Source organism: Lynx rufus, unplaced genomic scaffold (assembly GCF_022079265.1).
Source record: "Lynx rufus isolate CCGP_SWC_20201006 ecotype Redwood Valley unplaced genomic scaffold, mLynRuf1.p SCAF_4, whole genome shotgun sequence".
Classification (NCBI taxonomy): Eukaryota; Metazoa; Chordata; class Mammalia; order Carnivora; family Felidae; genus Lynx; species Lynx rufus.
The window spans coordinates 70,409,502-70,424,864 of record NW_025814856.1 but is presented as its reverse complement, the minus strand read 5'-3'; the positions used below and the strand labels follow the sequence as shown (position 1 = coordinate 70,424,864).

Here is a 15,363-nt window from a genome sequence, read left to right as displayed (position 1 = left end):
GCAAGGCCAGGAGTAATTCCACTCTTATTTCTATAAGGAATGACTCCTCCAGTCTTCAAGGGAAATCAACAAAGACTAAGCACATGAGAACAGGCAAAAGCTATGGACTCGGTACTTGGGACAGCAAGGGAGTCTGCCGCGATCTCTCGTATTTGGCAGAGACTCCAAGTCAGGCAGAGGAATAGGAAAGCTTCAAGGCAGAAAAAAAGGGAAGGCTTCTAGGATGCCCCGACTTAAGTGGAGGCTGTTGTCATGGAGAAACTGTAGGTGAGGTAACTAGAGGTGGGCCATACTATGGGATGGATTAGGGGAGTATAAGTGGCTTTCTCCAGTTGATTCTAAATTGAAAGTGGGGACACAATGTATACAAGCTTCTGCCAGTCTGACTTCGAGATAGTGGCCTGGCCATTGTAGATAACAGGTTGGTTTCCTGAGCAAATAATTGCCACAGATTGCGGGTCCTATTTTGTCTTTGAATTCAAGTTCTACCACATGTAGAGAGGAGCACAGGGCCTCACTGCACTGATCCTGTTTGAAAGTTCCCTGGGCCCTGGCTGCTGGTAACTTAGGGCCTTCACTTAATAGTGCCATTCAGTTGTCCTGCCTCCCTTTAGGTCTCTGCTGCTGACAATTTGCCATAGAGGCCTGGCCTGCCTCTCCTATTCCCAGTGACATCTGCCATACCTCCTAAATGTGTCATGCAATTTATTTTTCTTCCTGGCCACGTACAACTTCACATACCTTTCTTTCTTTATTCTAATTATCCATTACCCCTCCCTCACTGGATTGAAGTCTACACTTCAAACTAGAGGGTAAGCTACCATGTAGTTTTGTTCACTGCTATTATCCCCAAGGACCACAAGAGTACTCAACTGGAAAGAAGGTGTAGACACATATTGGTGGAACAAATGAAATCCATGTCCATCATTCAGGCAGATCCATGTGAGGAGAGATGAGCTTTGCACAGGGGACTCCAGGTCGAGCCCAGTCGCTCGTGTATTTGCTTCCTGTGACAACCCAAAAGCCCAGGTTCTGGGATCTTCCCTCATCAGGGGCAGCTGAGCAGGCCTGGGGCATGTCTAGTCCTGTCCCAAACAACAGATCAGAGAATTTCTTGCAACTGCCAGTCACATCCTCCTTGAGAGTTTTGTACTAGAGTTGTCTTCACCTTGTTACTTTTTCAGAAATTTGTGCGCTCTCATGGTCTTTCCTCGGGGAAACAGCCTGGCCAGCCAGCCCTTACCCTATTACCAATTCCTGGAAGCAACCAGCCATCATCTAGAACCAGGTAGAGGACACACAGGAGAGATACCAGGCTAGGAGGAAAGCATCGCAAAGTTTCACCTTTTTTGTTTTTAATTTTTCTTAATGTTTATTTATTTTTGAGAGAGACAGAACGCGAATGGGGGAGGGGCAGAGAGAGAGGGAGAGACAGAACCTGATGCAGTCTCCAGGCTAAAGCTGTGTCCCCTGCCTGTGCTTGGATCCCTGTGCCTACGAGTGCGTGCCAAAGAGGGCGTGCCAGGAGCGTGCTCGCGCGCGCGCGCGCGCGCGCGCGCGCGCGCGCACGCGGGCGCGGTTGCTTCCAGGCCGGGGGCGGAGCGCAGAGAGGGCTGAGCTGTAAGTGCTCCGTGTACTGGTTCTGCGACCTCAAGCCGCACGGAGACCCCACCTCCCCCCACCCCTGGCTTGCTGGGAACTAACGCCCTCTCTGCCCTCTTGACCGTCTCACGGGGGACGTGCTGCTGACTGGCGCCTGCGACCTGGTAGCGGGACACACCCAGAGAGGACTCGGAGCCATGAGCCGCCAGCCCCGGAGGGTGGCGGCCCTGCTGCTCGGGCTGCTCCTGGAGGTAGGGGCTGAGGTGGGGGCCGCGCTACACGGGGGCACCTCTTGGATAGGCTCGTGGAGCGCAACCACTGCCAGGGGCTGAGCGCGGTGCGATGCCCAGATGCCCCAGAAGACCATCTGTGAGAACCCTAAAGGTCCAGGGGCTGAGAACCACAGCCTCCCTCCAGTACCTTCATAAGTCCCAGGGCTGAGTATGTAGGGATCCTGGTAACAAGGTCCCATCAGGGTTTCCGCCTGCCCCTCTCTGTCTTCCCCTTCCATTCCCACCCGACCCCGCCTGCCCTACCCCACCTCCCCTCCCTCATGCTCAGGGGTTCTTGTTGCTCTCCTTTCTCTGGTGGTCTGGAGGACTCAGGAGTGACCTTTATGCATTGTAGCCATCCCACCCTGCCCTTTCCCTCCAGGAGGAGGGCCCCAGATCCAGTGGGGGGTTAGGCTCCAGGGGTGGGGGGGGGGCGGTGGTCCAGGAGCTGCGCAGGCGCAGAGTCAGGCCCGCTGTGTGCAGTGGGTTGGAGGGTGGAGGTGCGAACACGCAGACCTGCGGTTGAGGGAAAACGTCAAGGCAGGGCCAGGGAAGTCGCAGCCAAGAGCAGGAGGAAACATTCCTGCCTGTGAAAATGAAGCACAGGGACCTCAGATTCCAGAGAAACATTCCAGGGAGAGTCAGGGTGGTGGGCCTGAGTTGCTGGAGGCCAGCCAGGGACTGTGTTGAAGGGGTTGAGAGTGGAAGCAGCAGGTGAACACAGGCCTCCTGCCTCCCTCCTCCACACCCGCTGCCCTGCCCCGCCCAGCCCCGCCCCGCCCCTGGTGGCGGAGTTGCACCCTCTGATGGGGAGGGGGAGATCCCACCCCGCTTTTGGCTAAAGGGGGTCCTCTATCTTGGGAGTCAATGGGACTCTGGGGTAGGAGTCTGGATAGGGGAAGTGCAACTCCCTGTTGAGCTCTTCATTTCTGAAGGCAATTTGCATTCACTCAATGAACTCTGAGCAAATGGGCCAGGAATAAGTGGTGCTTCTGTGTTTTAGAGGGTGGTCCAGACTCTTTCCTACTTGGAGATGTGTGCTGAAGAGAACTGGGTGTTGTGGATGGAGTTCAAAGTCATCTTTTTGGGACATGTTGGGTGGGAACGTCTTCTTTGCACTCTGGCGAGGAAGGTGGATGGAAAAGCTCCTTGTTCCAGGCAGACTTGTGGGTTTTGTTCTTCCTATCCGTTGGGCGTGGTGCTTCATGTTTCCGTAGAGCACCTCCTGTCTTGCATTCGTTCCGTGTTTCAAGAGTTTCAGACCTTAGGAATCACATCTCCTCTGGGACTCACCAGGCAGCAAGAGGGAGAAGTGACTCAGAGCCCACCAGGTCCCTAGAAACCAGTGCATGTGTACTTGAGCAGGCAGTGCTCGTCTCTCAGCCTCCTTTGGAAATGAGGTCTTGAGCAAACGCTCTTTCATTGCATGGGTTCCACCTCTGTCAGGTTGTTGGCGTTTGTGTTTGTGCGTCTATGTAAGTGTCTGCGGTGCCATGTCCTGTATGGAGTCCTGACCACGTTAGGGACCCAGTTCTTTCCAAAGACACTGTTTTCTTGCATTGGAATTTCTCATTTCAACAGAGTTTTCCAATCCTGTCTCAAAGACTGAAAACATCCTGAAGGCAGCACCGTGACCTTACCAAAAGCAAAAGTCTAAGAACTGAGGCTTTCCCAAACTTACATATCAGTCTGACTGGTACTTTATGTTTTCAGTAAGATGGTGTGGTGTAGGCCACTTTCAGCAGCTGAGGCTCCTAAGCATCTATTTTGTCCCCGAGGGGTGAGTTGTCTCTGTCAGGAATTAAGGAGATTATTATCTTTAATATCATTATTTTCATTATTACCATTATTATTATATTTTGCACAACCCATCGCATGGAATTTGATACATGAGCTAGATATCTGAGACATTTTCTTCTTAAATTAGTTGCTCTGAATTTCATCTAAAATTGGTTGTTGTCAGAGTACCTTTGATGCTTTTCAAGTCTTGAACCGCCTCCATAAACGTGCTGTCCCGGTTGCCATATATGTGAGGAGGCAGAGTCTCTTGACCTGAAGCACATCAAAGTATCCAGGGAGATCTTTGGCGGCCTCTCACAGTCCACTGCAGCCTGGCCTGGTTCGTGGCCTTTGTTTCTTTGTTCTGCTTGCACTGGTTTCATGGTACTTGTGGAGCAGTGGATCCTGCACCCCCTGGGATAAGGTGGTTCTTCCATTGTGGCCCTCCCTGCAGCACTCTGTTCTGGCACTGTGTTCCTAGCTGGCACCACCCAGAATCAGGCAGGGAGGTTTTCTTTTTGCCAGCGGGAAGTCCTGAGGAGGGAGGGGGAGCCGGGCACCGTCGGGGGAAGGAAGGGATCCCTCCCCTGCCTCACCATCCCCAGCAGTTCCCTTAGGTGCTGGCCACGAGAGGACTGCCTATGCATTTTTGTTTTCGTTGGTCTTATCCCACCTTGGTAGAGCGCTTAGCCTGTTCCAGGCACTGTTCTGAGCACATTAGAGATCTTGGCTGTTGACACAGAGTACCTCGGCAAGGACTCTCGTCCCCATTAGTATTTCCAATGGAAGATGTGAAAGAATGTGTGCCTGGGGTCACTGCTGTGAAACGGGAAGACTCGAGGCATGAAGCCAGGCAGTCGGGCTCCACATGAGCGTGCTGCGCCGCTGGCTTTCCCACTGCTGTCTGTGGAGAGGCAGGGAAAGCATTTGCATGTAGCGTGCATGTCCTGCGAGCAGAGGTGGGCTTGGAGACGTGCATGTCCCCTGAAGCGGGGAATCCAGCAAAATAGGCTCTGGGGACTGAGTCACGCTTTCTGTGGGGAACCCTATGATTTCACATCCAGCCTGAGAGACTTTGGAGAGTGACATGTGGGGCTCTTAGTGAGTGTGGTGGCACAGCGGGGGGCATGGGTCAGTGGGACCTTCCTAGGACCCCCCCCCCCCGGTGCTGTGCTCCCCCTGAAGCCCAGCCCGGGCTGGAAGGAGGAACAGGCTGTTGATGGCACCATCCCTTCCGCAGGGAGGCTTCTTGGGAGCTGGTGACTGAAGTGACCTTTGCTTTGGGGTGAACTCAGAGTTCTCCCTCTGAATTGCACAAGAAGCGGCTGAGGGCCTTCATTTCACGCGGTCCACACTCCCCGTTGCCCTCTGTGCCAGTCGCCAACATCGCAGGCACCCAGGTCGTGAACGTGGTCCCCCAGTAGGGGAACCCCAAAGCCGTTTCTGCATCCTCAAATGCTAACGTTCTCTGCTTGTGTCCTGCGCCCTGGCTTGACTGAGACCCTGAGCACAGTGCCTGCAGGAAGGGTGAAGGGTGCGAAGCTGTCTCCTGGTAGGTAGGGTAGGTAGCTGTGGTGAGGTTGTTCCCGGTGGCCTGCACTCAGCTGCAGGGCACCTTGGAACCCAAAGCCACGACGTTTCCAATGGGACAAAGTGCGCTGCAAGGGGAACCTGGGGAGTCATCAGGCCCTAAGGGTATGCAGTCATGACCTTTATCCGTGGGGCTTTTGATCAGAGCGCCCTCTTTTCTAGATATTGTCAGGGCAGCCTCTTTGGAAGACAGAGGACAGGTTGTGGACACTTGTATAGCATCCTTCCCGTTGGTATGTGTTGTAAGGGCTTTGGCCTTGCGGAAATGGGCGTGGATGGATGGAGTGGACTCCTGAATGGAAACTTCCCGGGGCGCCTGGGTGGCTCAGTGGGTTTAGCTTCTGACTTGGGCTCAGGTCATGATCTCGTGGTTCCTGATTTCCAGCCCTGTGCTGGGCTCTGTGCCGACAGCTCAGAACCTGGAGTCTGCTTTCAGATTTTGTGTGTGTCTCTCTCCCTCTCTGCCCCTCCTCCACTGGGTTTCTCTCTCTCTCTCTCTCTCTCTCTCTCACTCACTCTCTCTCTCTCTCTCTCAAAAATTAATAAACATTTAAGAAACTTGAAAAATTAATATAACTTTCCCCAGGGTAGGTGCTAGGTATTCTGTCACATCCATTCATTCACTGGATGAGTAATGAACTCTACTGGGTTATATTATTATTATTATTATTATTATTATTATTTTAGGCTTTTTTATTTGTTTTGAGAGACAGAGAGAGAGAGAATGTGTGTGCCTGTGAGCAGGGTTAGTGCAGAGAGAGAGGGAGATAGAGAATCCCAAACAGGCTCTGCCCTGTTAGCTGTTTTTTTAATGTTCATTTTTGGGAGAGAGAGTGAGAGACAGGAAGAGAGAGAAAGCCAGTGGGGGAGGGCCAGTGATGGAGAGATAGACACACAGCATCTGAAGCAGGCTCCAGGCTCTGAGCTGTTAGCACAGAGCCTGACAGGGGTCTTGAACCCACGAACCATGAGGTCATGACCTGAGCTGAAGTCAGAGGCTGGCTTAACCAACAGAGCTATCCAGGCGCCCCAACTACTGGGTTACTTTCCTGAAGGGAGTGGCATTAGTATCTTTCTAATTCTGCCCTGGATCCCAAACTGGAAGCCTTTAAGTGAGGCTCCCATGTGTTTGAAAGTTGTTCCCACAAAAGGACAACCCTTCTTAGGCTTGAAACTTCCAGAGAGTTTTGGAAAGTGAATGTTGTTTTTTGAAACTAAGGAAAATAAGAGGATTACTAAGTAGTTTCCTAAAGTTCTGTGTATTTTGATGTCTGGGAGTCTAGAAATTAGAACCAAGTCATGTTTAAGTGTGTTTTTGTTTTTTTGCCAAATACTTCTTGTGCCCTGGCATGCCAACAATTGTGGCAGCCCTTGGATGCCAATTCTCTGAAATAAACCTTTTCAGCCCTCCCACTCTGTAGAGTGGCAACTGGCCACTCTGTAGAGTGGCAATCTGGGCAACATGGGATTTCAATGAAAAAGAGGACTGTAGGGAGTTTGTTATCGCTGGAAGCTCCATAGGTGGCTGCGAGCTGGTGGATGGCAGTTGAACCTAGTGGTAAGGCCTTGTTCTGAAGCAGGGAAAACCTGTCTCCAGGTATGTGAGGAGGGCCAGGGGCCTTGGGACCAGACTTGGGGCTCTAACTGGCCCTTGTTTTCTTTTGGCTTGTGCACAGCTATAAGGCCAGCTGGGGGGAAGCGACTCTAGAAGTCTATTGATTTGGCTAGTGGTCACTTGATTATCTAGCCATGGGATGACAAGTAATGTTTCTAGAATTCACGTTAATCATCTCCTGTTGATGAGGCCTCTCAAATGCCACCCTCAGGAAGCCTATCTTGATTACCCTATGTAAAATTCCAACCCATTCTCCTTCCAGACCCCTTGCTCAGACCAATTCCCTCCTTCCTGTGTATCTGTTACTTTCAAAATCTGATGCAATTAACTTTAGAGGGGCAAAGGTTTTCTCCATTTTGTTGACTGAAATATCTCTAGCTCCTAGAATAGTACCTGCCACAGAGTAGGACTCAGTAAATATTTGAATGAGTTAATAGATCCTTGAGTAATGACCTTGGGTGAAGGAACCGAATAGGTGTAAGGTAGGAGAGCGGAAGGTCATTGATTAGCTGTGGACTCTGAAGCGTGGAGTGCTGTACTAACCTGTACTTCCTTAGCTGTAACCTATTTGGACACCTGCAGTAATGGAAACAATGCATCCACTTTTTGGGCAACTTAATTGTTAAAGTTTTCTGTTATATTGAGGAGAAATGTCTACATTATTTTTAACCTGGCTCTAGTTCTGCATTCTTGGGCTTTTCAGAAGAAATAGAATCACAATGTCAGCCCCTCAGCATTTGAACACAGCTTATTATAGTCCCCAGTGTGTTCTTCTCAAGGTTCATTTCCTTCTGTCATTTCTCCCAGGATGTGCTTTTGAGTCCTCTCATGGTCCTCACAGCTGCCCTTTGAAAAGTCTGTCAAACTGTGAAAATAGTTGGTCCTAGGAAAAGTCCACTCAAATCCAGTGTTTTTTTAAAAAAATAATAATGTTTACTTTTGAGAGAGAGACAGAGATGGAGCATGAGCAGGGGAGGAGCAGAGAGAAGAGAGAGACAGGAATCCAAAGAAGGCTGCAGACTCTGAGTTGTCAGCACAGAGCCTGATGCAGGGCGCGAACTCAACGGACCGTGAGATCATGACCTGAACCGAAGTCCGATACTTAACTGACTGATACAGCCAGGTGCCCCCAAAGTAAATCCACTTAAGGACCAGAATTTTGTAGTTAATAGTGGGGGAAAAACAAAGTCCAAATTATAAAAATAAGTTAGGGGTGCTTGGGTGACTCAGTCAGTTGAGCATCTGACTCTTGATTTTGGCTCAGGTCAGGATCCCAGGGTCCTGAGATCGAGCCCTGCCTCAGGCTCCACATGGAGCCTGCTTAAGATTCTCTCTGTCTTTCCCTCTTCCCCTCTCCCTTGCTTGTGCAATCTCTTTCTCTCTAAAATAAAAAAAAATTAAAATAAATGAATTTTATCTAAGTATTCATTTTTAGAATTTTAGAATTTTTTACAATTTTAGAATTTTAGAGGTGGGGGAAGAGATTAATTTTTGTGACAAAAATATGTGATGAATAATATTCAAGTCTTCACTTGACATTGAAAGTCAGAGGAATGATCATAGTAAATTTTTTTCTTTTTTTTTCCAAAATTATTTGCTCTAGTAACCAACCCTCCACCCACAACGTACACTTCTAGCTTCTCTTGGTGTTTTTTATTCCTACCATTCTCCTTTGAGCATCTGTTGGGTCATTATTGTGGCTAAACTGCCAGATTCTTTGTCCCTTTCATAGGCTTCATTAGGTACTGCATCTTTGTGAGATCTGCGAGATCATTTTGCTGTCCATTTGTGTGGTATTTGTGTTGTACTTTCCTATGATCCTGTCATCAAAGATTGATTCCAGAGCTGCTTTAGTTAAGTGGGCTGGGTTGTTGGTGCACTGCTAAGAAAGAATGAGTTCAGTGGTAAGTATATTTTGCCATGAAGCCTTTGGCTTGCCTCCTATGTCTTCCCATTATGTCTTATTTGAACATTCAGGACACTCTGTTCTATAGGCATGATCTGACTGGCTCTATCAGAACCCTCCTGTGGACCTTGTCATATGCAGATAAGATAAGCCAAGAGATTCACATTGAGTTTTCAGTGACATTGAAATCTTTTTGACAAGGGCTCCTGATAACCCACAAGTCCTCACAACAGTTGTGGAGATGTATACTATAATTTATATTTTTTAAGACTGAAATTGAGGTCTATATATTTATTGTAATTCAACTCACATTAACATTCTTTATCTCATCTTGTTAAACTTGTCAACATCTGTTTGGGTGGTGTCTCAGTCCATTCGGCCTGCTCTAACAAAATCGAACACAGAAATTTCTTTCTTATGGCTCTGAAGGCCGGGAAGTCTAAGATCAAGGCCCCAGCATGGTTGAGTCCTATGAGGGCCATCTTCCTGATTCATAGCCAAACACCTTCTGGCTGTGTCCTCACTTGGTAGAAGGAGCAAGGGGTCTCTGTGGCGTCTCTTTTATAAGAGCACTAATCCCATTCATGAGGGCCTTGTTATCTAATCACCTTCCAGAGGCCCCACCCGCTAATACCATCACATCAGGCATTAGGATTCCAATCTATGGATTTTGAGGGGAAGTGAACATATGGATGTTAGCAGATGATGACATGACCATGTGTTATAGAATCTCCACTTTGTGTGCCTTGGCTGGGAGTCTTTGAGGAAATTACTGAAGCTCTCCTTGACTCAGTTGATTGACTTGTAAAAGGAGAAGTGCCTTAGTGTTGTGGGAGGCCATGGAAAAGTCCCCCACTTGAACCTTAACTCTTTGTGTAGGCTGGATCAACAGATTGTGAACTTGTCTCTAGGCAGGCCCTCTGGCATCTTTATTTCTTAACAGATGCACAGTGGCTCTGAGGGGATGAAGACTTGGCATTCTTTAGTCAGCGACTAACCTGGATGCTGCAGGTCCCTGAAAGTACCACATGATCTCTGGTTGTTTCCCTCCTCTCTTCCTTTGCCATTTGAACTCCCACCATACTTGTAGATGCTCAGGTGACTGATGTCTGGGAAGACGATGCTGACTGTTCCCTCAGGTATGAGTTAAGTGCCAGACCTGGGCAAACCACATTGAGGACCTCCTAGCTCAGGTATTTTAATGGCCTCTTTGTGGTGTGTGAACCTCTTAGACCTTAACCTAGAGGACCTTGGTGCAGAAAAGCTTAGCAGATGGAGGGAGGAATGGAAACAGGAGTTGGATATAGATGTTAGCCTCAGGGGAGAGAATGTGGTTTGAGTTGGGAAATGAGGAGGTGGGTTGGAGGGAAGGTGCAGATATATTTTAGGTTTAGTGGAAATAGGTTGGGGCAACTGTGGCGAGACACCTTTTTTTTTTCTTTGTATTGTTTTGGTTTTTATTAAAGTAAGCCATGGGGGTGAGTTGGAAAGGGTCTGAACTTGAAGCAATGGCAAAGGTCTAAGAGAGCTGTTGTGGGAAGGACCACTTGGAAGCTGTATACCTGTGCATCACAGAGCATCCATGGTTGAGATTTAGAACGAATGTTTCTTTCTTTTAACTCTTCGAAGTTTATTCATTTTTTGAGAGAGATAGAGAGAAAGAGAGGGAATAAGTGGGGGAGGGGCAGAGGGGGGGCATAGGATCCAAAGCAGGCCCTAGCTGATAGCACAGACAAAACAATCTGACTCTTGATCTTAGCTCAGCTCTTGATCTCAGGGTGGTGAGTTTTAGCTCCATGCTGGGTTTCATGGTGGGTGTGGAGCCTATTTAAAAACAACAAAACAAAACAAAACAAAACAAACTACATTTAGGTATCACCACATACCTGTCAGAATGGCTCAAATTAACAGCACAGGTAACAACAGATATTGGTGAGGATGCAGAGAAAGGGAAACCCACTTACCCTGTTGGTGGGAATGCAAACTGGTACAGCCACTCTGAAAAACAGTATGGTGGTTCCTCAAAAAGTTAAAAATAGAATTACCCTATGATGTACCAATTACACTACTAGGTATTTATCCAAAGGACACAAAATACTGATTTGAAGGGATACATGCACCCCAATGTTAATAGCAGCATTATGAATAATAGCTAAATTATGGAAAGAGCCCACAAGTCCATCGACTCATGAATGGGTAAAGAAGATACGGATGTATATCTATGTACATACACACAAACACATACAAATACACACAGACAGATACAATGGAATATTACTCAGCCATCAAGAAAAGTGAAATCTTGCCATTTGCAATGAAGTGGATGGAATTAGAATGTATTATGCTAAGCAAAATAAGTCAAAGACAAATCCCATATGATTTCACTCATGTGGAATTAAGAAACAAAACAGATGAACACATGGAAGAAAGAGGGCAAACCATGGAACAGCCTCCTTACTTATAGAGAACAAAGTGAGGGCTGCTGGAGGGGAGTTGAATGGGAGCATGGGTTAGATGGGTGATGGGCATTAAGGAGGGCACTTGTTTTGATGAGCATTAGGTGTGATATGTAAGTGATGAATCACTGAAGTGTACTCTTGCAACTAAGATTACACTGTATGTTAACCAACTGGAATTTAAATAAAAACTTGAAAATAAAAATAAATAGACAAATAGATAAGATGCTGGTGATGATGTGATAACTAACAGTTACTAGTTTGCTTAGTATGTGTCAAAAACTGGTTCTTAAAACTGATACTTGTAAGTTTTATCTTTATTCTCTTTTCTTTATCTCTCTTTTCTTTATTCCCTTTTGTTTCCAGCTTTACTAAGGTACACTTGCCAAATAAGTTTTATGTGTTTAAGGTGTATGATGTGATATTTCGATATATGTATGCATTGTGACAACATTACTACCGTCAAGCTAATTAACGTATCCGTCACCTCACATAATTATCCTTTATGTATGTGTGGTGAGAACACTTCAGATCAACTCTCTCAGCAAATTTCATGTCTACAATACGGTTTCATTAACTGTAGTCACCATGCTGTACCGTGGCCGTCCAGACCTTATTCATCCTGCCCTGAGTATTTGTACCCTTTGAATAATATTTCCTCATGTTCCTCTTCTCCCATCTTGATGACTACTGTTCTATTCTCTGGTTTCATGAGTTTGATTTTTTAAGATTCCATATATAAATGGAATACTGTCATATTTTTTCACGTGTCTGGCTTATTTCAATTAGTATACTGTCCTCCAGGTTCATTCATGTTGTGAAAATGGCCGAATCCCTTTCTTTTTAAAGCAGGGATAATGTTATATTTTTTCCATATAACTTTGCAAAGATACATTCATGCATTGACACTTTGGTTGTTTCCTTAGCTATTGTGACTAATGCTGCAATGAACATGAGGGTTCAGACATCTTTCCAAAACAGTGATTTTATTTCTTTTGGATATATACCCAGAAGCGAGATCACTGGATCACATAGCAGTTCTCTTCTTTAAAGTTTTGAGGAAGCTCCCTAGCATTTTCCCTAATGGGTGTACCAATTTATATTCCCACCAAGAGTGTACAGCCGTTCTCTTTTTTTTTAAGTTTTTTTTTTTTTTTTTTTTTGAGAGAGACAGAGAGAGAGAGCGAGACAGAGCATGAGCTGGGAAGAGTCAGAGAGAGAGAGACACAGAATCCGAAGCAAGCTCCAGGCTCCGAGCTGTCAGCACAGAGTCCAACATGGGGCTCGAACCCACAGGACTGTGAGATCATGACCTGAGCCAAAGTCAGACGCCTAACCGACTGAGCCATGCAGGCACCCCGCAGCTTCCTTTACTTCACATACTTGCCAACAGTTGTTATCTATTGTGTTTTTTGATACTAGCCATCCTAACAGGTTTAAGATGACATCTCATTGTGGTTTTGATTTGCCTTTCCCTGAAGATTAGTGATATTGAGCCTTTTTTCATTTACCTGTTGGCCATTAGTATGTCTTCTTTGGAAAAATATCTATTCAGGTACTTTGCCTATGTTTCAATTGGGTTACTTGCTTCTTTGCTATTGAATTGTATGATTTCCTTGTATATTTTACCTATTAACCTCTTATCAGATAATATGGTTTGCAACTATTTTCTGCCATCCCATAGGTTGCCTTTTCAGGTTATTGTTTCCTTTGCTGCACAGAAGTTTTGTTTTTGTTTTTTTTGTTTTTTTTTTTAGTTAGACATAGTCCCCCTTGTTTACTTTTGCTTTTGTTGCCTGTGCTCTTCTCTTGGTGTCATATTAAAAAAAATCTTTGCCGGGGCGCCTGGGTGGCTCAGTCGGTTGAGCGGCCGACTTCAGCTCAGGTCATGATCTCACGGTCCATGAGTTCAAGCCCCGCGTCGGGCTCTGTGCTGACAGCTCGGAGCCTGGAGCCTGTTTCAGATTCTGTGTCTCCCTCTCTCTGACCCTCCCCCATTCATGTTCTGTCTCTCTCTGTCTCAAAAATAAATAAAAGTTAAAAAAAAAAAATCTTTGCCAAGACCAGTAAAAAGGAGCTTTCCCCCTATGTTTTCTTCTAGGAATTTTGCAGTTTCAGGTCTTCCATTTAAGTCTAACCCTGGAATTATTTTTATTTGCTTGAATTTCTTGAAGCTTGTGTCGTGAACTAACATGAATCTATCTTGCAAAATGTTCCATGTGCACTTGAGAAGAATGTCTATTCTGCTGCTGGTGGGAACTTCTATCTATACCTGTTAAGTCCATTTGGTCTATAGTGTTGTTCACTTCTGCTGTCTCTTTATGGATACCCTCTGTGTGATCTATATATTATGGAGTGGAGTCGCCTAGTATTATTGTATGCTATATATTTTTCTCCTTCAGATCTGTCAATATTTTCTTTATACATTTACATGTTTTGATGTTGAGTGCTAGTATATTTATAACTGTTATACATTGAATTGACCCTTTTATCATTATTTGATGACCTTCTTTCTCTTTTGAGAAAGTATAGTATAGAAAGTATAGTATAGTGTAGAAAGAAAGTATAATTTGTCTGATATAAGCATATATATATATATATATATATATATATATATATATATATAAGCATAGCCAGCCCTGCTCTCTTTTGGTTACCATTTGCAAGGAATATCTTTTTCCATCCCTTTGCTTTGAACCTATGTGTGCCTTCAAAGCTGAAGTGAGTCTCTTGTATGAAGCATATAGTTGGGTCTTTTCTTTTTTTTTTTTTTTTTTTAATATATTCAGCCACTCTGTGCTTTTTTTTTATTTGGAGAATTTAGTCCATTCACATTTAAAGTTGTTATTGACAGATAAGAACTTTCTCTTGCCATCTTGTTCATTGTTTTCTAAATTTTTTCATAGTTCCTTCATTCCTTTCTTCCTTTCTTGTGGTCTTCCTTTGTGATTTTTTGATTTTTTTTTTTTTTTTACATTTTCAAACCACTTTTTTTTTTTGATATTTTATTTTATTTTATTTTTCAATATATGAAGTTTATTGTCAAATTGGTTTCCATACAACACCCAGTGCTCATCCCAAAAGGTGCCCTCCTCAATACCCATCACCCACCCTCCCCTCCCTCCCACCCCCCCATCAACCCTCAGTTTGTTCTCAGTTTTTAAGAGTCTCTTATGCTTTGGCTCACTTCCACTCTAACCTCTTTTTTTTTTTCCTTCCCCTCCTCCATGGGTTTCTGTTAAGTTTCTCAGGATCCACAGAAGAGTGAAACCATATGGTATCTGTCTTTCTTTGTATGGCTTATTTCACTTAGCATCACACTCTCCAGTTCCATCCACGTTGCTACAAAGGGCCGTATTTCATTCTTTCTCATTGCCACGTAGTACTCCATTGTGTATATAAACCACAATTTCTTTATCCATTCATCAGTTGATGGACATTTAGGCTCTTTCCATAATTTGGTTATTGTTGAGAGTGCTGCTGTAAACATTGGGTTACAAGTGCCACTATGCATCAGTACTCCTGTATCCCTTGGGTAAATTCCTAGCAGTGCTATTGCTGGGTCATAGGGTAGGTCTATTTTTAATTTTCTGAGGAACCTCCACACTGTTTTCCAGAGCGGCTGCACCAATTTGCATTCCCACCAACAGTGCAAGAGGGTTCCTGTTTCTCCACATCCTCTCCAGCATCTATAGTCTCCTGATTTGTTCATTTTGGCCACTCTGTCTGGTGTGAGGTGATATCTGAGTGTGGTTTTGATTTGTATTTCCCTGATGAGGAGCGACGTTGAGCATTTTTTCATGTGCCTGTTGGCCATCCGGATGTCTTCTTTAGAGAAGTGTCTATTCATGTTTTCTGCCCATTTCTTCACTGGATTATTTGTTTTTCAGGTGTGGAGTTTGGTGAGCTCTTTATAGATTTTGAATACTAGCCCTTTGTCCGATATGTCATTTGCAAATATCTTTTCCCATTCTGTTGGTTGCCTTTTAGTTTTCTTGGTTGTTTCCTTTGCTGTGCAGAAGCTTTTTATCTTCATAAGGTCCCAGTAGTTCATTTTTGCTTTTAATTCCCTTGCCTTTGAGGATGTGTCAAGTAAGAAATTGCTACAGCTGAGGTCAGAGAGGTCGTTTCCTGCTTTCTCCT

The 15,363-nt window shown here is 45.4% G+C and overlaps 1 protein-coding gene across 1 annotated transcript in view; it reads left to right on the top strand.

Moving 5' to 3' along the window:
• Positions 1–1,652: 1,652 nt before the first annotated feature.
• The window catches only part of VOPP1 (VOPP1 WW domain binding protein), a 111,280-nt gene continuing 97,569 nt past the window's right edge, over positions 1,653–15,363 (top strand). Inside the window, exon 1 of the mRNA XM_047095892.1 lies at positions 1,653–1,853. Within this exon, the coding sequence (XP_046951848.1) occupies positions 1,800–1,853 (54 nt within the window). The 5' untranslated portion in view covers positions 1,653–1,799. The remainder of the gene's footprint in view (positions 1,854–15,363) is intronic.